General features: G+C 40.7%; 1 protein-coding gene across 1 annotated transcript in view; it reads right to left on the reverse strand.

Annotated features, from left to right (window-relative positions):
• Nucleotides 1–422: 422 nt before the first annotated feature.
• The window catches only part of adamts18 (ADAM metallopeptidase with thrombospondin type 1 motif, 18), a 53,199-nt gene continuing 27,833 nt past the window's right edge, over nt 423–25,788 (reverse strand). Inside the window, exons 9-23 of the mRNA XM_053491371.1 lie at nt 24,704–24,841; nt 24,453–24,606; nt 22,958–23,053; nt 21,658–21,806; nt 20,346–20,518; nt 18,486–18,616; nt 17,890–18,013; nt 17,515–17,762; nt 11,266–11,386; nt 10,811–10,937; nt 6,357–6,561; nt 5,794–5,988; nt 5,083–5,328; nt 4,616–4,781; nt 423–2,734 (exon numbers count right to left, since the gene is read on the reverse strand). Of these exons, the coding sequence (XP_053347346.1) occupies nt 2,613–2,734; nt 4,616–4,781; nt 5,083–5,328; nt 5,794–5,988; nt 6,357–6,561; nt 10,811–10,937; nt 11,266–11,386; nt 17,515–17,762; nt 17,890–18,013; nt 18,486–18,616; nt 20,346–20,518; nt 21,658–21,806; nt 22,958–23,053; nt 24,453–24,606; nt 24,704–24,841 (2,395 nt within the window). The 3' untranslated portion in view covers nt 423–2,612. The remainder of the gene's footprint in view (nt 2,735–4,615; nt 4,782–5,082; nt 5,329–5,793; nt 5,989–6,356; nt 6,562–10,810; nt 10,938–11,265; nt 11,387–17,514; nt 17,763–17,889; nt 18,014–18,485; nt 18,617–20,345; nt 20,519–21,657; nt 21,807–22,957; nt 23,054–24,452; nt 24,607–24,703; nt 24,842–25,788) is intronic.

The following is a 25,788-nucleotide window of genomic DNA, read 5'->3' on the forward strand; positions in this document are numbered from 1 at the left end:
CCCTGTTCTCTTTCATTTCCTGTAATCATATGCCTCTACTTCCTGTTAATCAGTTTAAACAGTCTTTATTTTTCCTGACTTTATCATGTAGATCTGCGTGAACGCATTTCCGATCATATTTAATCGTCATGAAGATGTAAGGCTTGAAGAAAGACAGTTTGGGTGTTTGTAAAGTCTTTTTTTTTTAAGTTGATTTTTTTGGGGGAAAAAATATCACAAGGCAGAGAGATTAAAGACTGTGCACTTTATGATGAAGGAGTTGAGATTGCACCACTGATCAGTACGTAAAGGTGAATATATTGTATATACATATACATGTTTGAGTATAATACAGTCCAAATGGAAAACAGCACCAATTACAGTATATATATACATATTTAAAAAAAAAAAAAAAAAAAAAAGATAACAATAAATCAGCCGGATTGAATTTGAGGTAATCTGATGAATAAATTCAGATTTCAAATTATTTTTAGTGATGCTAATTATATAATAATTGAGCTTCCTGAAATTATAAACGCTTAAAGTTCACGTCTGGTTTGTTTTCCCCATTGGACAACTCCTTTACTTTTTTAACAGATGAAAAAGTTGAAAATAAACTCCTGTAATGTACCACTTGGCAGTTTAGCGCCGCTAGTGGTTTAAATGTCATAGTAGCTTTAAAATATTGCCCAGTGAGTGTCATACAGTCTTATGATTGGTTTGTGGATTACAGTCTTATGATTGGTTTTCTCACAGATCTTGAGAACTCATCTACAAAACAAGAATTATCAGAGACCCAATTAGGAACTTAAAAATAAATTATTTACAAATTTATGTTTATATTATTCTTACTATTACCTCTAGGGGCGCTAAACTGGAAAATGGTCCATTTCCGTGATTCCAAAATGAATAGATTGTGAACACTATGTACATTTTTGTGAAAGACCTAAGTGGACGTGCACATGGTCACATGGTATCCAAAATAATTTAAAACAGCGACCATGAGGAACCTTTAAACACTAACATTTAGAAATGGCCCCGTCTTAAAGCTGTTACCGTTAGCGAGTGACAAAGCCACTGGTTTGAGATTCATTTACATGTAAATTCCAACTGATGGTTTAAAATCCCAAACCTATTTGCTTCAAATAACTGCTCACCCCAATCCGTACAAGTAATTAGCTAGCATTTACTGACTGACCAGCAACAACGGGCCAAAAACATGGTTTCATTTTGTTCTATTATCATTAAATGTCTATTGAGACATTACAACGAAAAATAAATCTTAAAAGGAAGAATTTGCTGATGTCACTGAGTGTATGTAGCTAGTAGATTTAGCTTTGCTTTGCTAATTTGTTTTGTGAACAAAGCTTGAGCAGGTACAAGTGTAAATAAAAGGAATTCGTTTTATTTTACCAAGCTAGGTTTAAAAGCTTACTTGTAGCTAGTTCTATTTCCTGTCTGAGCAGAAATAAACTGGATAGGCCATGCATACGAATGACAACATTAGCACTAGCTAAAAGACTCCCTAGTCACGGTTCTTGTCACTAGCGTGAAGGTAGGGATTACGCTCACTAATCAAAGCTTCGAGAATCAGCTGTATTCTGATACAACGCTCAGTCATATCACATCAGGACAATAGCGTACTTAACATTTCTTAACTTAATGCATTAGCTCATGTTAGCTATCATGCTAGACACCGCGGTCTCATAATCAAACAATATAACACCTGGCCTAATCTTAACGAACTTTCTAGCAAACTTTTTCTAATTTTAACTATGCTATTGAAATTGGTTCCTGAAACCTAGTTAGCTTGCTTATTAGCTTATTTATTAGATTCTTTAGAATTAATAGTAATTTTGGCTAACTAGTCAGGTGGATAATTGTTAAGCTACTTAAGTTTTATTAACTATCTTGTCCAGATCTTTCTGGAAGTTTGCTAGCATCTTTAATGTGAACTAAATCCTTAAAATGATATCATTATTAATGTTAGCATTTAGGTAGGTTAGCTAATGTAGCTTAACATTAACGCTGTACAAGAGATTCAATCCCGTATTATATGCTAACAGTATATCTACATGAAAGAATGAAAAAATGGCTAGTTTGTGGTGGGATCTAAGCTTTGTCCACTATTTGTCCAACCTTTTAGTAAAATTAGATTTTGTTTTTAGTATAAACACAATTAAATAGTGATTTTAAAAAAGTATGAACCAGAACAAAGAAAAAAATTTCCAATGCGGATCAATATTTGCTCGCTTGTGTAAAAATAAACATCTGAGGAAGTTATGAATTTGTACAAATGTATAAAATATAAAAGAATGCAACATTTGCTTCAACTTTGATGAAAAAAAAAACACAGGAATGTCTTCGGACAGGAATATCATCCTACACCGAATGTCCAGTTATAAACCCTATAAAACTTCACCACAGTTTTAGCACAAACACTTTTTTTTTTTCCTGGAAAGTGTTTTGCGCTTCAAGTACTTCAGGAAGAGCCAGGCCTCCATGCCTCATGCTTTCTTTTTGTCCATTCCTTTGAATGTTTTATTTTCCTCCCCCAAATCCAGTTTGGGCCCTGTGCGTCTCCGTATGGTGGTGTGAGTCAGAGAGGGTGCTCATAGAAAAGTCCTCATGTTCTATAGCTTCTTGACTGAGCATGACCTGCAGCACTGCTCACTGTAGAACCTGTGGTTACACACGCCGTGTTGAGGAACCAGGCGACACCAGGGGAAGTAATCAACACACACTGACTGCTCTCCTGGGAAAGACAGGAAAACACACAAAGATTTTTGTTTAATCGGCGTCATAGCTTTAAACAGCAAACAATTATTAAAGCATCCACATAATTGAACTCAACTGAGTTTTGTATAAAATTGATTGATCATCAGGTATAATAATAATTACTGATTGGTTTCTTGTAACAATGGTGATCAGTGATTGGTTTCCTGTGGACAATGGTGATCGTTGCTGAGTTTATTGGAGACAGTGATGATCAGTGATTGGTTTCTTGGAGACAATAGGGATTAATAATTGGTTTTGTGTGGATAATGGTGAACAATGGTTTTTGAGGGGACAATGGTGATCAATGGTTGGTTTCATAGAAAAGACAGGAGGCAAAGTTGGAGGTAGCAGAGCTGAAGATGTTGAGGTTCTCTTTGGGAGTGACAAGGATGGATAGGATCAAGAATGAGTTTATCAGAGGGACAACCTACGTTAGATGTTTTGGAGATAAAGTCAGAGAGGCCAGATTGAGGTGGTTTGGACATGTTCAGAGGAGAGATTGTAAATATATCGGTAGAAGGATGCTGAGGTTGGAACTGCCAGGCAGGAGAGGATGCAGAGGATAGCGTTAGATGGAGGCAAATGATTCGCTGTGGCGACCCCTGAAAGGGAACAGCCGAAAGACAAAGAAGAAGAAGATTGGTTTCGTAGGGACATTGGTGATCAGTGATTGGTTTTGTAGCGACAATGGTGATCAATTGTTGTTTTGGGGGGGACAATGGTGATCAATAACTTGTTTTGTAGGTCAGTTGGTGATCAGTGATTGGTTTATTAGTAACAATGATGATGGTAATTGTTTTTTGTGGAAAACTGGTAATCAATGATTGGTTTCGTGGGGACATTGGTGACCAGTGATTGGTTTCGTGGGGACATTGGTGATCAGTGATTGGTTTTGTGGCGACAATGGTGATCAATTGTTGTTTTTGGGGGGACAATGGTGATCGATAACTTGTTTCATAGGTCAGTTGGTGATCAGTGATTGGTTTATTGGTGACAATGATGATGGTAATTGTTTTTTTGTGGAAAACTGGTGATCAATGATTGGTTTCTTGATGCGTGTGAAAAGCCCTCTTGTTCTTCTAAGGATTTCTTTCCAGCATTCACCATCTTAACATGCTCAAAAAAGTCATGAAACTCAGCACACAGGTTGGAATCTGCTGCCATTAGGACACCTGAGCGTCTGGGCCCCTGGAATTGTGCAGTTACACACTTGCAGGTACATATGTGTCAATCCAGTACACATCAAGATCTCATTGAGCTGAACAATTTTCACCATACATGTCATGGGCACTACTCAACAGGATGTTTGCAAAACAAACCCAATGGATTTTGATGTACTTCTTCCAGGGGTTTTATGCGATCGCCAGCAAACTGGGCCAGTATAATTTCAAGACACTTAGGGAAGGGATTTTTGATATCTCGCACATTACCTTAAACTTATGGCAAAAAGTGGCTAATAACTTCCTTAATGACATCATATTGAGTGACATCATGTTGAGTGACATCATAGTGTGATTTTTTCTTTCCAGCATCCGGGGCCTTTCGGAGGTTTAAACATGCCTAAAAGACACATAGGTTGTGTGATGCGCCCAAGCGGCGATGGTGAAGGTACTTGGGCTCAATCATCGTTACTTTGCACCTATATTTAATATTTATGAAGTTGTTGAAATTTTTTTTAAATGATGGACAGTGATAGTCTTACACGACCTCTGATGATTAGCGGTTGTTTTCTTAAGGACAATGGTGATTAGTTATTAGTTGGCAATAACAATCAGTGTTTGGGATTCTGGAACAATGCTGACCAGTGATTGTGGAAAACGAGGTGTGTGTGTGTGTGTGTGTGTGTGTGTGTGTGTACCTTTGAGAGCAGGCCCTGGTGCCAATCCTGGTGGAGGGCAGAAGTGTGTGTTACAGGCTCTGGAGCTGATGGGTCTATGGTGTGTTGAACACCCTGATGAGGGTCGGCCATGTCGGAGACACTGAACACTGCGTGTCTGCACACCACCACCGCACGACACCGTACACTAACACACACACATACACACACACACACACACATTGTTTTTACTTAGCGTATCTTCTACACGCTACATCACTAAATATATATTTTTTGCCTTAGCCACTAGCTACTTTTTGCTCAACATCTAGTTGCCTAGCAACTGTGGTCTCACAACTTTGTATGGTTAATATATCCTGCATTAAAAAAAAAAAACATAATTGCTGTAATTCTGTCATGACAGAAACGCATAATAACTTTAACAAAGCAGTGGGATTCAAATGTAAAGTCAGATAAATACAAACGGAGAGCAGGATGCAGTTTTGTACCTGTTGCCATGGTGATGAGTACCAGCCGAGCGCCGTGGCAGAGCTCTCTCTTCCCAGGCCGACCACAGGGACGTGGGGCTGCGGGTCAGGGCACTGCGCTTTATTACAGGTCTGCTGGAGGTCGATGTGGGGTTTCTGGAGATTTCTGCACCTCCTGATGGGGAATTCTGTGAAACCACCATTAGAGTCTCTCTCTGCACAGCGCAGCTCTCGGCTCATCACACCCCCTCCGCAGGAAACGGAGCACTGAGCACAGAGCACACAGAAAGACGCTGTCAAGTTGTGGAAATATGTCAAAAAAAAAAAAACTGAACTAAAATAATATGGTACAGAGTATTTTTCCAGTAATTAGACACCCTTAAATTACCAGGTGCATTTGTATGATTTGTTTTTAGCCACGCCCATGAAAGTCAAAAAGATCACAGAAAAAAAAAAAAAAACGGCAACTAAAGGGTTACAGAGCGCCTTTAAGCCTAAAGTCTGCTAACTATTCTGTGTAAACGATCATAGACATTTATTAATCATTAATGGAAGGAGTCTCCAGTGCCAGTCGGAAGTAAAGCTGGAAAGTTTTCTGCTATCTTCAGGAAAAGAGTATGTTTTGCACTTTCTTGGTACGAGAGAAAAAGAGAGCTGCTTTAACCTGTTCCAAGGACATTAAATGTACCTTTAAATGTATAAAAAGAATAAAGTCCTGTTCCGTATGCCTACCTCTCCCCAGGCCGTGGTGATCCACTGCAGCCGCTCGTTTTTAGGGCAGCGACTCAGCACGCAGCTCTCCTGGGCTTTGGGCTTTAGCTGGAGCTCGCACGAGCCGTCTCGGAGGACCACCGCTCCAGAGACATGATTAACACTGTGACAGAACACACTCCGTGTCCTCACACCACGTCCACATGTCTTCGAGCACTACGTGGAAAGGAAAATACAACAGACAAATGAAAATAATTCCTGAGATACTTAAAACGAAAATAAATATTTGCTATATGGCTTCAATAATAATAATAATAATAATCATCATCATTTCCAATTATTTATAGACTCTGTAGATAGACAGGTGTGTGTCTGTGATTTTACCACCAGAGGGCAGTAGAAGATCTCACATTCTCAATCTACAGTCCTTAATGAATAATTTTTTTCTCTGTTTGTATGTTTGTGTGTGTGTGTGTGTGTGTGTGTGTGTGTGTGTGTGTGTGTGTGTGCGTGTGTGTGTGCGTGTGTGTGTGCGTGTGTGTGTGCGTGTGTGTGTGTGTGTGTGTGTGTGTGTGCGCGCTTACCTGTGACCAAGAGCCAGTACCCCACTCAGGAGGGCAGGAGTGTGTGTTGCAGGGCTGTGTGAGAGCCAGGGCAGGTGCAGGGCACATCGAGGGTGGAGCTACCTCCTCCCTTTGGTACATCACTTTTCTGAGACAGCGGACGGTGCGACTTTGTTGTCCTTCTCCACATGACACACTGCATGCACTCCATTTACTCACTGACCAGCTAACTCACACAAACAGAACCGGAGAGGCGGGAGGGTTAGAAAAGGGCTGGGCACTTAATCGACTTTTATATTGAAATGAGATAAAGAAGGAGAAAATACTGTTTATTTTAATACACAATGATTGTTTAAGTCAAACCGGGACTTGGGATGACCTTTTTGTGAATGAAAGCGATGTGACATTTAAAGAAGATTTTAATTTAAATATGAACTTTCTGTGCTTGTACTATTTCCCTTGCACGACTGTGGCCGTGCACCTCAGGGTCCAGGGCCCGGTACCAGCTTTGGATCTGTGTGTGTGTGTGGAGTTGGCATGATCTCCACAATTGCGGATTAGGCTAACTAGCATTCCCACATTGCACACAGTGCATGTATGTGCGTGTGTGTGTGTGTGCCCCCTGATGGATTGGCACTCTGTTGAGAATTCCCTGTATCCTCCACTGAAAATTGACCAAAAAACATAAAAATCTTTTGATTATTGTTCTCAGTTCTTTATAACACTTTTTATTTTACAATTATACACTAAAAGATTATTGTCTCATTGTAATATTGAGATCGAGCACAAAACAATCACTGTCTTATTTAATGTCAGGGTTTTTGTTAAATATGTATTGTATGTATATGTATGCATTTATTGTCCATTTTCTATCGTTGTTTGTTTGGTTTTAAAGCCACATGATGGTCTGGTCCTACAGTAGTCAGACAGTCCAAGACGTTTTAAACATCCCGATCCACCCTTAACTGGTCTAGACAAAACCCCAGACATGTTCGGCATCATGTCGTTTCTAATCTGAGATAACTTTAGCATTCTGGTATCTCTGAGTCTCTTGGCTATCGATAAAAGGAGGCTTTAAAATAGATCAGAGCTCCCTGAGCATGGGGGGGATTACGGCAAACCGCATCGTCCACCAAAACGGGGCGAGGACTCGGGTCGAGCTCTATCAGCCCAGACCGCTTTACACACTGTCTTTAGAAAGGGCTTTCATTTCCTTTCAAAGGAGGAACAGCTGAACTGCAATTTGCATTGGGGAAAGAAACACAAGCTGTTGCACCACGTATCCCCTAATCTCTTCTTGCCACATAAACGACATTGTGTCTCCCTCCCAGCAAACCGCTCTGGACTTCTGCTGTAATCTTACTGTAATATTTCTGGAACCATCCAATAACTCGCATATTTCGAGGCATGCAATTAAACTGAAAGCATGTTCGAGATGACATTGACGGATTGTGGATGCATTCTTCACTATTCATTCCTCTCAGCTGGCACGGCTACAGCACCAGCCCGAAATAATGCTCCCGGGCATGCACGCCGAATCATTTCCAGCGGTCAGATGAAATTCAAAGCTGCTGCTGGTCACCCAGTGGGAAGGAGGATGAATTTTTAGTGCGTGTTGGGGAATGGTTTGTGGTTTGGAACCAGTTGTAAGTTTAAGAGCATCTGAAGGACTACAAAACCTCTACAGGCCGTTCGGGTTCATCTTTATGTACGCTCGGGAGGATCTGTCATGTCACGGCGTGTAATATGCAGTACGCAAGACAGAATGGGAATAAAACGATTAGCATAGCTACTGTATAGTCCAGCTTGTACAGTAAGTGGTATGTACAGAGACTGCTAATATTCTTGCCTCTGTACTATAAAACCCACTTTAATAACAAGCAACTGAAACTTTTGTTAATTTTCCACAAATTTTAAGAACAACCAGAACGGTCACCATGACAACAGTGAAACCACAAACACACAACAAATGTATGCAACTTAAAGTTATTTAGTTTAACACAGTATGATGGAGGATTTGTTTAGGCAATCAGTTCAATTTGATTTATATTTAACTGTTTACAGTGCACATTGTCATAAGGCAGCTTTACAGTTTTAACAATTTACCAAATTGTTAGACAATTTTGCAAGTTTTGCTATTTGACTAGAAAGAAGCTTATTATTCTTATGTTTAGTTTGTTGCAAACTTTATTTAAAAAGAAGATTTTGGTTTTCCTAGATTCAAGAATATTTTACTTGCTAATATTTCTTTTTTGCAGTGTAACATGTGGCGTACCTCAAGGCTCTATATTAGGCCCTAGGTTTTTTTTTCATAATTAGATTTGATACTGTATATTCTTCCAAGACCAAAAAAAATTCCAAGACAACTGAGATAAGATTTATGTCCTACAGCCCTATTAATTCATGTTATCTATGTATGTACACTATAAGTGCATTGGATCACAAAACCAACGGTTCAGATCGGATCGTCGTTTTACTGAGTCACAGATCAGATAGTTTTTAAATCAACAACAACAAAAAAGGAATGCTAATAAAATTTTAAGACATAAAGCAAGTAACTGTGGCCCAGGGTCTTAAATATAAACAGCATTCAACATGCCCAATGTTTAAATAAAATCGTAAAAATAAAGGATAAACAGTGAAATATAATAAAAATAAAAGATCCTCAATTGTTAAATTAAATTACAACATTAGACATGAGCCATCTGTTTTCCTTTTCTTTTTTAGGAAGTGAACACAGGCCTTTTTTTTACTCACCACTGAGTAAATTAAAAAAATTATTATCATAAAACAAAGTATTGATTTATTCATTAATTTATTCATTCATTCATTTATTTATTATTTATCATCTCAGGCTGGAAAATGTCCCTTGATCAGGGGTAATAAACAATTGGTGTATTTTAGTGAAACAAACCGTATGCTCATATAACTGAGTGGTTTGGGGTAGCTCAGTGGTTGGACTACGGTTCGGAAGATCCCAGGTTCAAACCCCACAACCACCAAGTTGCCACTGTTGGGCCCTTGAGCGCGGCCCTTAACCCTCAACTGCTCGGATGTGTAATGAGATAAAAATGTAAGTCGCTCTGGATAAGAGCATCTGCCAAATGCATAAATGTAAATGGTTTGAGCACCACATTTGTGATCTGGCAATACAAATCAGACTGCGAGAGAAAGTTTCAGCAACTGAAAGATAGATTTTGTCTAGGAAAGAGTGTTTGATCAATCAAGTACAATTACGGCAACATTTACAAACATTTTAAAATATTACGAATTAAGCTTATGTTAATCTTAGCTAACCATTTTTTATCCTTTTTTTCCCCCTTGAAGGCTAATTGCTAGTTAGATCATAGATGTGGTACTTTATTAATCCCAATGGAAATTGTAATATTACTGCAGTCCGTTCCCAGATTATACAACATATAGTTACTTATATAAATAATGAATCATTGTACTTTACAAAAATACAGAATCTCCCTACTCTGGCCCCTGTTGCTGCCCCTCCTTCCAGTTCTGAGCCACGCGCTACCACCACCATGCTTCACTGATATTTGAGGTGGTTTGAACTTACTTTCTTGTATTGTTTACACACTCGTCCTCCTCTCATTATATCCAGATTCACTTTTGTGCCATCTTTATAATCTCATCTGCCAAGGTTTTAGTTCTCGTGACTTAACAGCACACTCTTTAGAATTATGGGAAATGTTTTCTGTTCTTCCTGGACGTGTAATCTTCACTTACTATTTCAATCCCCTTGTAAGCTGAAGGAACACTTACACTGCTGTGTGTGTGTGTGTGTGTGTGTGTGTGTGTGTGTGTGTGTGTGTGTGTGTGTGTGTGTGGTAAGTAGTGGTGTGTGGGATTTGGTTAGAGTTTGGCAGAGATAAATTGCCTTGTCTGGATCTTACGCTAATGCTGTTTACTTTGGAGAAAAAGGAAAGATGGAGAAAGAAGGAGTTTAAAGGAATGTTTAAGGATGTTTAACGGAAAGGGTCCTCAAAAGGTTATTTCTGTAGTTCTTAGCTTCCTGAGATAGACAGACAGACAATCTTTAAGTTTCCTTAAGAGGGGCAGAACAAAGGAAAAGAGGATAGCACCTAAGAAGGGAGAGACAAAAGCAAGGAGTAAGGTGAGTAAGAATGACAGAAGAAGAGGATGGATGGGAGGTAAAAAGAAGAAAGAGGAGAATAAAGAGGATGAGTTAAAGGATGCATGAAGACGAGAGAGAAAAAGAAGACAAGATAAGAAAGGAAAGCGAGTAAAGAGAAAAGAAAAGAGTGAGAAAAAGAGGGAAGTGGAGAGAGAGAGAAGAAAAATAGATGATGTGTGAGAGAAAGCAAGAGAGAGAAAGAGAGCAGAGAACAGCAACAGGTCCTGTTTAGATGTTAAATTCTAATCATTCTAGGGGCAAAATCTGGATTAGCAAACAGACAAATGAGCACACACACACACACACACACACAGAGGGTGTGTGTTACCTGGCAGGACACGGCTGTGTGTTACAGAGCTGAGACGCCAGTGCAGGTCTGCTGCGAGAGTCGCAGAGTGAAGAGTTCACCTGACCCTGTTCGTCCTGCACACACACGGCCTTCACCGACACACGGCCTGAAACACACACACACACACACCAAATCACGTCATAATTACTACATGTAATCACTCAGTTAGTTTCTAAGACTTCTCTTCCACACACTTTGGGAACATCTCCTGCTGGGGAACGCTGTGAGAAACCCATAAGTAACTGAGACATGTGTGAGTGTTTCCACCTGATGGACGCTTTAGCTGGAACTCTAGGGTCTGTTACTAGCAGAGATGTTGGACAGGAGGATGGTGCAATTGTCATGCTCACAAAGATGCTATTGATCCAGCTGGGCAAACCTCTCTCTCTCTTTCTCACTCACACACACGCATGCGTACCCGCACACACACTCACCTCCTGCACATGGGGCGGAGCAGTCGGATCGGATCACTCTCCACGTGTAGGTATGTTTTTTCTCCGGTAGGGGAAGTGTGTATTCCCACAGCACTCCTGGGTTTTTACCCTGACTGAGGATCTTTAGAAACACACACACACACACACACACACACACACACACAGAGTGAGAGAGAAAAAGAGAGATTTAGTAAATGCCATGAATACCGATGATCAGACTGTCCTGAAGGGTGTGGCCTAATATTTAAATGAGCTGCTTGATTGACAGTTGTCTGTTTGCAGCCTCAGGACACAATCATGCAATTACAAAGCAGCACTACTGGCCCGTGTTAGCCTTTTAGTCTTCACTCGCTAGTTTAGCTTTTAGTTACAAGGTCAGCTCTCAATCGTTAGCTTAGCATTAATTCACTAAGTAAGCTTTCACTCTCTAGCTTAGCTTTAATTTGCTAGGTTAGCTTTCACTTGCTAGTTTAGCTTTTACTTTCATGGTCAACACTCGTTAGCTTAACGTTAATTCACTAAGTAAAATTTCCTTTTCTAGGTTAGCTTTAATTTGCTAGGTTAGCTTTTAGTGATGCGCGGGTCAGGTATTTTTCCAACCCGCGGGTCCCGCTTTTATGAAATTATTCGGCCCGCCCAGCACCACTGTATCTATTTCTACAACCCGCGCCGCACCGCACCCGCGCCCATTAAATAGACATACTAGGCATTGTAATTCAAATGAAAACAGCCTTTATTTCAGCCTGAAAGTGCTTGGAAACATCACAGTGTAAACTGGCAACAACATATGATTATGAATATGAACGATAAATCAGGTCATATTAATAACAAGATAATGATACACATTTTAAACATTTACAAAGCAGCGTTTGTAATCTAGGTAATAAAACCAATTTTTAATTTTAGATTCGTATAGGGCAGGTCTCCAGTTTACAGCCTACGCTAAATAACCACTGACATTTTTTTTTTCATTTATCACACGGAAATGTTCATTTAGCGTTTTTACGTTCGCTGTGCCCAAAAAAATTCTAACCCGTTAGATTTAGCAGCCTGACCTTTTTTTCTTATAATGATGTTAATTCCCGACCTCAGTTTCTCCCGCGCCTCGTCTTCCATCTTCACTTTTATTTCTTTGTTTTTGTTGTGAATGGCAGCGGTAGCTGCTTGGCGCTTTCGTGACTTGTCACGTGACGTAACCTTATTAAAGAACTTAATAAAATATGAAAATAGATATTCCCAAGTATTTAATATAGGCTATAGGGAATTGCACGCAACACACATGGATTTTTTATTGAATTTTGTTTTTAATGACCCGCCCCAACCCGTCCCGCAAATAAAGTGACAATTTCTTTACCCGCCCCAACCCGACCTGCGGGTTACCCACAGGGTCCGCGGGTTTCCAGACGACCCGCGCATCAATATTAGCTTTAGTTCACTAAGTTAGCTTTCACTCTCTGGGTTAGCTTTAATTCGCTAGGTTAGCTTCCTCTCACACTCACACATTGATTAGTTTACTCACTCATCAGCTATGGCGTTCACATGTCCCTGTCACTCATGGTGCCTTATTGGTTTTGCATTTTAAGGTTAGCTTTCACTCACTCATTGGTTAGCTACATGATTAGCTCTGTTAGCTTTGCCTCTCTCAAGGCCTCTCTCTACTTAGCAGTATGTGTTTTTTTTTTTGTTTGTTTGTTTGTTTGTTTACTTTTGCTCTCTAGGTGACTTTTCACTCACTGGATATGTTTCATTATCGGGTCTTTTTCATTCATTGGGTTTACTAGCTAGGTTAGCCCCGCCTCCTTTTGTGGTGAAGCTGTGGTGAGTTAGCTCAGCGATATCTGGAGTAAGATAGCTAAGCCAGAGAGAGGTGTCATGTTAGCATCAGTTAAACATACTGTATATTGACTTTGTGTGAAAATCCTGTTCACACACACACACACACACCAGCTGCTTCCTTCCAACATTGGCTTTGCCACTTTTAGACAGTCGCTCAGTGTTCCTGCACGCACGCAGGTCAGCTGGGTTCAGACGTGGGAAGACGCCTGAGTGAGAGTCAGCCACAGCGATGTTTTTATTGTCTGTCCCTGGTCCTGTGGATCATGCTGGTGGTCCTCCAACACCTCTCTCTGACTGACTCGGGTTTGGGACAGACCCGAGGAGGAAGTCCACTAGACCTGAGCCAGGGTCACGGCAGACTGCCCGTGGTTTTGGCTCAAATGGAGTGGAAAAGTCCGGAAAAGAAGAAGGGCTTTGTTCTGTTCTTGACGTTTGGGATTTCTTGGACAATCTGGCAACCTTTAGCCTGAAAGGACCACAATAGCAGCACGGTCGCAAATAGTAAACGATGAAGAGAGAAACCGAGGGACACTCGTAAACGTGGCTGCTCAACACAGGTTCGGATTAAAGCCCATATACGTTATCGTTTCTATAGCAACAGCTCATGTTTAAGGATGCTTGATAATTGTTACAGTAAATATTATTAATTTCATGTTGATGAAAAAAGCCTCCAGTAACTCTTCTTTTAGCATCCCATTCATTGATTTTTTTTCCCATAACAGCACCACATGCAGGAAATTATTCCTTTTTTAAAAAGTCAGATTGTGCTCCGCCCTTTTTTTTTACCAGAAAATTTGTGGGTTTTTTTATATCTAAAACCTGAAACACATGTCCCTTTCAGTCCCTTATACACTTATTCCCTTATATCACTGTAAATAAGTGACGAGTGTTCATCAGATTAGTTTGGAGTCTGGAGTAACTGTAGTAATCCCTATTTAAACTGCTTTAGTATGTGTAGTAATTTTAACCAGAGTATCTCAGAGATTTAGTAAACGGCAAGGCTAAAAATACCATCCACAAATAATTTCCCAAATGTAATAAATGTAATAATTAACCAACCAGACTAGCAGAGACTAGCGTTGCTGGTGACTGACAGTTAGCGAGCGACATTTAACGTAATTATCAGGGATGAAAGTAGTTTTAAATTCTTAGTGATACTATGTAGCGAAAAGGTAAAGGGAATAAACCATTGAGGTGTTGGACAGTCCTGAGAAACTTACCAGATTTACTTTATATTTCCACTTAGTCTACTTTAGAATATCAGCTCCGTTAACTTCAGGGTTCTGGGGTCGAATCCCAAATAGTTTTAAATGGAACGCTAGTGCATTATGTAGGGTGTACAATCCCTTGGCCAACACACTAAGTAGTGCTCTTGATCAGGGGTGAGAGATTCGGGATTCAGCCACATGTGTACACTAGCTAGTTAGCTTTGTTACTAGCGTGAGTCATGAACAGAACAGGCGATTCAGAAGGACTTAGAAGTGATTACTGCAGTGACGGCGTGTTGTTTAAGACGCCATAACGTTATCAGATGTGTGTTCTTACTGAAAGTGCTTCTGTGACTGGGTGTGAATGTGGGTTTAGTCAGGCAGCTGCTCTCTCCTCAGTACTGCGGACCGTACAGACCTACTCTCACCCACGCTGAGACACACAGTTAGTGTCATTAACCACTGGACAACACCTGGGACACGCCCACTCATACAGATAGTTAAATGTCTCAGTGCTGTTACTGTCTATTATCAGCACTCATGGTATGCCTCTCATTCAATCAGATTACTCGGTTGAAACTAACTACAGTATAATTCTACTTATATTAATGACTTATAATTGAGTGTGAAGTTTTGGTCATGTGACCTTCTAACAAATTCCACTGTATCACTACAATTATGACAAAGTCTCTTTAATCAAACACTTTAAAAGTGAATAATCAAGTACATTGTGTATTGCACATGTGGAGTGTTTAGTGTAATGAGGATGAATACATAGTGAAGCCCCGCCCATCTCTGTGACACGCCCAATCCTTTTATAGCATTTTTAATTGCTAGACGTAATTCAGGAACAATACTGGAAATCTGTTCCTGTCCGTGTAGAACGTTATAATCACTCTGTCTGTAGGCGTTCTTTAGAACATCCAGTGCACTTCTGAAATCCCCACAATGCGCTGCAGCTTATCCAATGCAAAACACCCATAATGCACTTTTAAGGGATAATGTTTAAGAAATTTCCCAATTGTATTACAAACGCACTCTGGGAGCTGAACAATCCCCCGCTAAGACCGACAAGAAGTAGAGATTAAGTCTGTACACCTCCCCCGTATGGAGGTGCTCCCTCTGAACTCGAAGTGTGTTCATGTTTAACAGGAAGCGACTGTCAGATTATCTCCGAGCTCGCGCACGAAACACACAATAACACTCTTCAGTCTGGCCGAGCGGGCACCGTCAGATTAGCGGATTAGCTTCACGCTGCAGCTGAATCGGGATCGAATTCAGCAACAAGGTTTTAAATACACAGCATGTACAGAGTGGGAAGATTGAAGTGTGTGTGTGTGTGTGTGTGTGTGTGCTGCCTGAATATAAGTTATATAGAGTTAGATGGAATAGATTGTATTTTCCCTACACTGTTTTTACACTGTGGAGACAAGAAGAACGAGGGCACGTGTCTATGCTGGACGAAGTGCCAGTCTTCCACGTTTGCACTCGAGTGACCCCGCTCTGCTCGACCACAAGCAGCTCAAAACCAAAATGAATATTTTGTCTGGACTGAACTGAAGCTCAGTACCACGACCGTGTTTATCCTCCTGTCCTTACAGATGTTTCACTTCATTTCTGACTGTGTGCAGATTCTTCCTGCTCTCAGATGAATAATAATCTGCCCAGGTTTGGGTACTTTGGGAAGACTAAATGCTTGTTATATATTATACACCGGGGTTGTGGAGTTTCTCACGGAGTTACTGAAGTTCCCTTTAACAGCACATCCTGAAGTATTTTGTTCTTCTTATTACCACAGATAAGGATCGCAGTTCACAAATCAAGTTAGTTCTCACTTACATTATACTGTAGCAGCAACACTGCAAAAAATGTTAGCAGCCTAACAAGTGAAAGTGCAATACAGCGGTACCTCGGAATACAAATGTAATCCGTTCCGGAGGCGAATTTCACATATTGTGAAATACATTTTCCCATAGGAAATAATGTAAATGCAGATAATCCGTTCCAGACAACCAAAAATATTAACAATATTACCAATTTTCCACACTATAATCATATTTCCGCATATAAAAACAATAAAAACATTTAGAAAATAATACGAAAATACGAAATTAATTAATAATAACGACATTAAACCTCACTTAACCTTAATTTATGACTTCTCTTGGGACTGGTTGCTTTAAAAACTGTCCTTGATAACAATCTTGGGACTCATGTTGCTGTCTTTACTAAACCTTCCACAAAATGCAAAAAACCCACAATAAATATGTAAACTTCGCTTCGTTTGCCTTTCCACTGATGCAAACAAGACCTGAAGGGTTCCTGGAAGTTCGCACAACTTAGCAGGCGTTCAGTTTGTTTGCTCGTATCTCGAAAATGCTTCATATGCCGAGGCAAATTTCTTGAAAAAATTCTTACATTCTTAAAGCGACAACTCTTAAGGCGCGGCGTTTCTATGTCGTAAATTATCAAAATTATCTGCCATATGAACAAGACTTTTTTTTACCTCCAATTTTACCAACATTTGACTAGAAATAAACGTAATAATTTTATATTTGGATTGTTGTAAACTTTAGGACTTATATTTCACTTGCTAAGGTGTTTTTTTTTGCAGTGTATAAACATTTGTTCTCTCAGCTTCGACTTTCTCTCTCTCTTAACTTACTAAGAAAAGTCACAAAGCGCTGATGTTGGAGACTTCTTCCACAAATCTTTAACAAATAAATTTCTTCTTATAGAAAATATTTTTAATTATATATGTACATTGAGTGTCAGCTGTATGCATCCTTGTAAGATGTTGCTGTAAAAAAGGTCATGTGACCTGATGAGTCCAGACTGATCCTATTCCAGAGTGATGGGCGTGTCAGGGTGAGAAGGGAAGGACATGAAGCGATGCTCCCATCATGCATAGTGTCCACTGTACAAGCCTCTGGAGACAGTGTTATGATCTGGGGTTGATCAGTTACTCAGGTCTAGACTCAGTAACGTTATGGGGCAATAAAATGAAGTCAGCTGACCACCTGAATGTACTGAATCACCAGAGGATCACATCTATGGAGTTTCTCTTCCTTGATGGTATTAAACATATTCCAAGATGGTAATTCCAGGATTTATCGGGGATGATAAGACATCATTTTCACACATGGATCCCATGGAGTCCAGAGCATTTCAACAAATGTTGGTGTTAAAAACATGACTGACTCACCTCAAAGATGAGCGTCTGATTGGTCGGTCCCGTGGCGTACAGGCTCTCAGGCTGATTACTCGAGCGCCGATACAAGAACGTAGTTCCGGCAAAGTTGAATTTTCCCGGCCAGTCCACCATCCAATCAGAAGTCAGGAAATAAGAGCCATGTTTCTGGCCCCTGACCGCCAGGTAACTGTTGGAGATCTCCACCTCCTGAACACGGATACTGCGAGCTCCAGCAGGAACCGTCACCACAGGGTAGTACTCTGGAAAAAGAATGACATGGCTGTTATGCTAAGTTTGTAATTAAAGCTACAAGCCCCGCCCCTCACCCCAACTCTGACCAATCAGAGCCTTACTCCTGCAGAGTGCTGTGTGGTGTTACGACTGTACCGTTGGCTCGGTGCTGTAAGCTGTACTGGCCGCTGTAACGTTTGCAGGTGGAATTGTCTCCTTTACACACACCGCAGACGTCCAGAGCAGCGCCGGAGCCCAAAACCTGATCACATCCCACCGACTGCAGGAGGAGGGGGGTACAGACAAAACAGAAGAGGTTAAAATGGGCCTTCTGCTCTTCTCAGGAGAAAGAACAGACCAGAGGACGATGAGAGGAGGCTATAGAGAAAGGGTGTAAAGCAAAGAGCAAGAGCAGAGGAAGAGCTGCGGGAAAAAAAGGAGAGGAACGAGATGCGCATGAACAAAAGTAATGGAAGAAATGGAGGAACAGAAAAACAGCAGATGAAAAGGAGGGAAGGAAAGAAGAACAGGAGAATAAAAAATATTGAAAAAATAAACTGAGGAATAAAACAGATGACTGTCAAAGGGGGAACAAGGAAGAGGAAGATAAACAGATGAAAAAAAGAGGATGAAGAGGAATGGGGAACTAAACAGTTGAAGAGTAGACTTAAAGCATGGAGGAAGAGTGAGGAGAAGCAAAGAGAAAATGAGGGACCTGGATGGTTATACTAGCGTGACCTTTCACCCTGTACCTCACAGACGCCGTCGATGCACACGTCCGGCGTGAGATCGGAGCACGACGTGCCGTCCTTCACCTTGCTGGACATGGCGAAGAAGAAATCGAAGTCCTCGGCGATGCAGTAGAGCTTACAGATATCTTCATCTGCAGGAGACGAGGAGGAAGTCACATGACCAAAGAGGTTTAAAATTAAAAGTTCAGAACTAAACACCAGGAGGGAAAAAAATAAACAAAAGTTTGTTTATTAATAACAACACAAACAATCCAAGAGCAAATTTATTCAGTCGAGCGGAAGGAGAACTCCGCTGAGGTCATGTTTAAAGAAGACGAGGGATTTAGAGATGACCTAAAGTAACCCCGGAGTGATCCGTCACTGAATGATTTTCAACAAATCAAACACGACACAAAAGGCGGCACTTCAACCTGTCGGCTGAAAGGAGGCCTCGTAAGCCGTCGCTCAACATCCTCATGGAGGAACGGTCACGGAGGGAAAAAGGGAAACGACAGGAAGCGAGGATTATCAATCACACAGCGGCAGCACTTTCATCAGGGGTTACAGAGGACCAGGTAAGATTGTGACCAATAAAACACTGCGTGTGTGTGGTGTGGGTCTAGAGAAACAATCAATGGTGTGATGTGATGAAGCAAAGTTACTCCGACCATAGTGAAGAGAAACAGAAAGAGAGGAAAATGAGCAGAAGGATAATAACCGAGAGACGTCGCTTAAAATAGAAAGACAGAAGAAAAAGCGAAGAAGAATAGAGAAGGAATAGAGGAGGGAAAGAATGAGTAGAAGAAGAGTGAAGCTAAAGGATGCAGGAAAAGAAACAAAATAAGAAGAAAATGAAGAAGAGAAAATGAAAGCAAATGAAATGAAATTGGATAAAGTGGAGAAGAATGAAAGAGGAAAAAGAAGGTACGAGAACAATGAAACGAGGATGGAGACGCAGGGAGATCAAACAAACATTATAGCGATAAGGAGGGAAATAAAACAGGGAAAGAACTTTTTCTATATTATCTCTATATTGTTAAAAAAGAATCTATAGAAAAACAAAGGTGTGGTGTGATGAAGTGATGTTAATCTTACTGTCCTGAAGATGATTATTTTCCTCGAACATCACACCCCCAAAGTGTTTAACTCCTCATTTATTGCTATTTCTTAGCTATAAACCAAATTGTTATTAAAAAGTTATTAATCATTGACTCCCTCTTGGGAAGTTAAAAAGAAAAGAAATGCACAAACTTCTTTATCCTAAAGATGTCGGAAAACATGCAACTTTCCCTCTGACACTGGAGACTCTGGAGACACTGGAGTTGCTATGGAAACGATAACGTATTAATATACAGTAAACCTGGACTAATTTGCACTAATCTAATTAGTGATTAGTCACTAATCGGCACAACCTGACCAATCAGAATGGAGAGTTCTGTAAACTCAGGAAGGTACATTCGTCTCAGTTTCCTGTGTGTGTGTGTGTGTGTGTGTGTGTGTGTGTGTGTGTGTGTATTTGAGGTTAAAGCTTCTTTAATAACCCGTCAGTGCAAGCAGCTACACGTCTCGCCTCTAAATCACGCTCGTTACGCCTCGGGTGCAGTGCAGCAGATAAACGTTAAACGCTCGGCACGGCCTACTAATATATATTTCTTCGCTCAATGAACACGGTCACTATGACGACGACGCACACATGCATGAACACATGCACACAAACACACAGAGAGAGAGAGAGAGAGAGAGAGAGAGAGAGAAAAAGCTGTGCCTCATTGATTTATAAACTTCCCCTCCTGCCCTGGAGTGTGCTGTAACCCAGAGCGCGGCAGCTTGCTGTGAAGCGGCGGCTCATGAAGCGAAGGCTGAGGTGCAGTGAAGTCGTACCGTCCACCTTGGTGTAGGGCTTCCACTTATAGAACCAGCCCCGGAACGGTCTGCTGTTGTACTCGGCACACTGCAGCGCTCGGAAGTCCACGGCGTCCCTCTGGCACGGCACGGCGTTACACAGCTGGTACAGGCGACTCGAACCCTGGCAGAACCGCCCACTGTGCTGCGGCCTTCAGAACACAGTCAAACGTCTTCTTTTAAAATTAGATGTTAAACATATATGAATATATGTTCCACATAATTATCAGTTCAATTATTCCCATTATTAGTTACATAATTAATTAACCAATTGCTAAATAAATAAAAGTGTATAAGACCAACACACTAAAACTTTAAATTAACAAAACATTTTTGCACATATAAAATTCTCATTTATCTAAATAAAAATTTGGGGGAAAAAAGTAATAGGAAGAAGAAAATGACTCTTGACTTTTTACATTATTGATATTTACTGAATCATTCTTGTATCAATAATAATAATGTAGCGTTTTTACGCCAATAATATGATTATGCTCATTATGATTAAAATCTCAAAATATAAAAAATGATCCTTAGTTTTTATTATACTTTTAATGTTTAAATGTTAAATAAAGTAAATGTAAAAAAATGTTTTAATGTAATCAATTCTTATTATTTATGTCACAGTTTTAGTGCCTGTTTACATTAAATGTGAATGATCAAAATAATAACAAAAAAAAAAAATACATTTAATACTTTGGTTTTTCGCCTTTACTGTCCAGATGTTTCTGAAACTAAATATTAAATCTTATAAATAGTTTAAAATCATTTAATCGCAGTTATATGTCAAGATTTCCAGCTGCTGAACTTCCGACTGAAACACGAACACGGAGGTTTTAATTATGATTTTGTAAAGATTGCTGTTTTTATTGCGTGATTAAGATGAAATCGAGGTGAAAGCGTGCTGATGATAATCATTGAGTCACAGGATGATGTGACAAGGTTTTATGTGTTTTAATAAACACACGGCCGAGTCATGAACCTCTCTATAAACCTGAAGGACTTTTCCTTTACGACTCTTCCTGAGAGATCGCGAGTAGGTGAATACTTTAAATACCTCGGTATATTAAATATTAGTTCTCCTTAAAGCTTGTGTGTCTTTTTAATGAACAGGACGATAATATTCCCCCCCATGGCTTTATTTCCCTGTAACGATAACGACAGTAAAACTAAATCCTTTACATTTCATAAATGTACCGTTGCTTGGTTGTATACGCATTACTTTTTCAAGGGAAAAGGAAATAAATAAATTAATTAATTAATTAATTAATTAATTAATAAACCTCTTCACCTGGGACTGTTACAAGAACGCTCCCGATACATAACTCCGCCGCCGCAGCTTCTGGAACAATCCGACCAATCAGACCATCCGGACCACTGACCGTGAACTGCCTTCGGCCCGTGATCCCCGAACTTCACACACTGCCCCTTACGACACCACTGCATTATGGGTAATAAAGCAAAACACACACTCAGATATACGTTTTTATCAGGACATCGGTTTAAACATTACAGTGATGTTTTTGCTGGGAAGGTTCATGGTGTTCAGAGTCGGGTTATACACATTACTAATAAAACCACAGTGTATGGGGGGGGGGGGGGGGGGAGTGTGTGTGATACGATACAGCGTTAGGCAGAGACTCTTATGATTAGTGTGTCTGATTAGTTTTCTCTCACTGGATGACCCGGTGTGTGTTGTTTGGTGTTGCATGATGTCGGTTTTACAATTTAAGAACGTGAAGCATGCGAGAGACGAGTTCCTTTCTGTTCTCGCATCCGTTAGCAGCGGTTGTTTGTAACGTCTCTCTCTCTCTCTCTCTCTCTCTCTCTCTCTCTCTCTCTCTTGCTATCTCTCCCTTACTGTCCTGTTCTTACTCTTTCAATCGCTCTATTCCTCTCATTTTCCCTCTTTCTCTCTCTTCCTTTCGTGTTCTCTCTCTCTCATGCCCTCACTTTCTCTCCCTCTCTATTTCTTGATCTTGCTCTTTCCCTCATGCCCCCTCTTTTAATTTCTCTTCCTCATTCTCGTTCACTCTTTGCCTTTTTCTTCCATCTTTATTCACCATCATTAGCTCTTTCTCTCTCTCTCTCTCTCTTACTCTCTCCCTCATTCTGTTTTGCCCTCTTGGTCTTTGACCTAACTCTTTCTGTCTCTTTCTTGCTCACTCTCTCTCTCACTCTTTCTCTCTGACTCTTCCGATCTCTCGCTCTCCTGTTCTCACTCTTTTGCAGTCACTCCCGCCTCCTTATTTCTCTTTTTCTTTCGTGCTCCCTCTCTCTCACTCTTTTTCCGCAATTTTTCCTCTCCTTTTTTCTCTTTTCCTTTTACTCCTCCCCCTCTTTTGCATTTTCACTTGTCTTTCACTTTTTCTCTTTCTCTCTCGTTCTTTCCTACTTACACACCATCTCCTAAAGTGGCTCCTAAATGCACAAAATTACCTCAAGTGTAAAAATTCACTTTTGTGATGCGTTATACTATAACCAATCAGCAGCCAACAGTGCTGTCTAGCGCCCCCCAAACAAAACACCCCCCCACCCCCCCAACCGGTGTTGGGTGCCAGAACATTTGTTTAACTGAGAATGAGACTCACCATATCCGGGCCGCAGTTTGTCCCCTCAGCAGCCGGCATGAACTTAGTCTCACATCGATGCCCTGCTCGATGGCACCATAATGACTTACAGATGTCCTACAAAAAACACACACACACATTAATTCTCTAGAATCAACCTAGCACTATACAGAATAACTAACATTGAATATAGCTAGCATAACACAATTCAAAGCTAGCCAGGGAGCCATTTTTATCAGTTATTATAAATGTATAATTGAAACTGAGTGCTAGCCCCACCCCCAGCCCCACCCTCAACCAATCAGAGCTTTACAAACCAGCTGGAACTGGACCGGAGATTGGTTTAATTATTTCTTAAAAAATAAAGCAGTTTACATACGGCTCTAGAATGATTGACAGGTGCATAGAAGTTTCGGATTCTCTGATATGAACTCTAAGCTCCGCCCCTATTCCCTTTATTGCAAATTAGCACATGATGTGTATTTACTCGGTTTTACAGGAATCATCTGACGCTTATGGGGGAAAACAGCAACCACTCGTCTGTTTTAGTGAAAAACACAGTCGCTAGAAATGAATGAATTCACACTCGTTCCTTTAATCACATGGTATTTTTCTGAAATAGGTAAAAAGAAAGTGCCTGTGTATACTTTCCTAGCATCATCTCCATCCCGATTCCATCCCACACACGCTAATCCGGTGTTGTTAGCACCGCTAATTACTCCCCCGACCGCTACGTGACGAGGACACTCAACTCGGCAGGAAAAAGAAAACAAACCCACTGGGCGTCACCGGCCACAATCCCACTAAATTAAGATGTACAGCTGCTTTCCTGGGAAGACGGTTTTCAAAAAAACACCACACAAAGGCCGTGAAAGAAAGAGGCTGTAGCATAGCGGCTAATCCTGCAAAATAACCCACGCCGATCCGCTTCCCAAGATTTTGCACAGCGCCTCAGTGTTAAACCACTCGACATTTACATGTGAATGCGCGACTCAGACGCTGAGCTGACGGAGGAAGCCAGCGGGTCCTCTGTTGGCCCGTTACGTGGGAGCCGGGGCTGGGATTTTGGCTCCGAGTCTGAAGCAAAGTGCATGTTAGCGACGACAGACCCTGCTAATGTTAGCGGGACTACAGAGAGAGAGAGAGGGAAATATTTAGAGTTGTGTGATTTAAAACCTCATACGGCAAAAAGACGGCCACTAAGGTTCATTAAAGTGTTAAACTATTGGTTTATTAAGCAAGATTATTTGATTATTTTTACATTAAATAAGTTTTACGAAAAACTGTGTTCACTTTGAGGAAAAACAGCTATGTCATGTGACACTCCAAGTCTCGGACTGACAGATAAGTCCTGTAATTGGATGGATGGATGGATGGACATAGACTTGGTGGTAGATAAATAGATAGAGATAGATGATAGAGTATATAGACTCTGTGGGATACAGACAGACCTACAGGCTGTACATTACTGACTCCACTGTGTGAACCACAGCATGGTGTTTATTAGGCGTTGTACCTTGATGAAGTCGAGCCTGCAGGTCTTGGCCTTGGAGCCGAACTGCCACTTGCACTGCGTGTCTGCATCGTAGATCTGCCCCGGGAGCTTCTCGGGGTATTTATATTGACCGATCAGTTTGGGCTGGTCAACCAAACATGATGCCTGAGCTGTACTGTGAATAACACACATATACACACATGAATGACATAATCTTTTCCTTTGTATGTGTGTGTGTGTGTGTGTGTACATTTGCAGAACATCAGGTTTACCCCAGGAAGCGGTTGAGGTACTGGCGACTGCAGGCTGACCAGGAGAACACGCCGTCGTTCCCGGCCAGTGTGGGCGACATGATGTTCCCCTCCGCCTTCCTGCAGGGGTTTCCCTCTCCATCGTGGATCATTCCGAAACTGAGGCGGAGCGAGAGATCGGGTCAGACACATACAAGTTTCTTTTTCTCTATCATTTACGGCTGCTGTTGGCAAATTTCTGTTTTTTTGGACGAAGCAAAGGACTACTAAACTACTAATTCTGATACCGACTATCGGATTAGAACCAGCTCTATAAGAAATAGAGAGTGCACCTTTATTGCACCTCTTCTGGCTTGTTACTGTACTTAGCTCTGGAGAGGCGTGGCTCAGCAGGAGCTAATTTACATAGACACTGAAAAAGCGCATTTGGAGGAGAAGTGAAATAAAGGGAGATTGTTATCTGAGGGTTATTTCAGCAGTGTCATTAGCATATACGCTTTAGGGAGCTCTGAGACCTGGTTTAACTTATTACAGTAACAGTAAAATATGGGATCTTTAAATCCAATTAACATTTCTTGCATGATAGTACTTCTGCTTGATGATGTTTCCTGTTTTAGACACACATCACATTTAGGTTCAAATTTCAAGGTTTTGGTCTGACATTCCAAACGCAATCAATGTTTTAGGAAGATAATGAAGTGAGCTTTTATTTCATGTGAGTTCTTTTTTTTATCTTGCTAGTGCCTTCCTAGCTTCAGCTTTTGATGTATTAATTAATGTAAAGATTTTAAATGAACACTATTGGAAATGTGGAAGAAAAAAAATAAAACAACTTTGCACCTTTTATTTTCTGGAATGTAATCGGGCCTCTAACTCGCCCCTGAGGCACACAAAATATTACGAGTGTGATTTATTTCCCTTTAATTACACAACAGTAAAATACATTATCAGTATCTGTGGGTTCTGTGTTCATCCTTGTGTTTGTACATTTTTTCTCCAATGTACCTCCTCGTGCTACACCTGCAAGACTCCTGACAAGTGAAATATGAAATCACGTCAGCTCGGCCTGTCAGCGCTAAACAATTTTAGGATGATTGACTTTCCTT

The sequence above is a fragment of the Clarias gariepinus genome, chromosome 3, assembly GCF_024256425.1.
Source record: "Clarias gariepinus isolate MV-2021 ecotype Netherlands chromosome 3, CGAR_prim_01v2, whole genome shotgun sequence".
In the NCBI taxonomy this organism is placed as follows: domain Eukaryota; kingdom Metazoa; phylum Chordata; class Actinopteri; order Siluriformes; family Clariidae; genus Clarias; species Clarias gariepinus.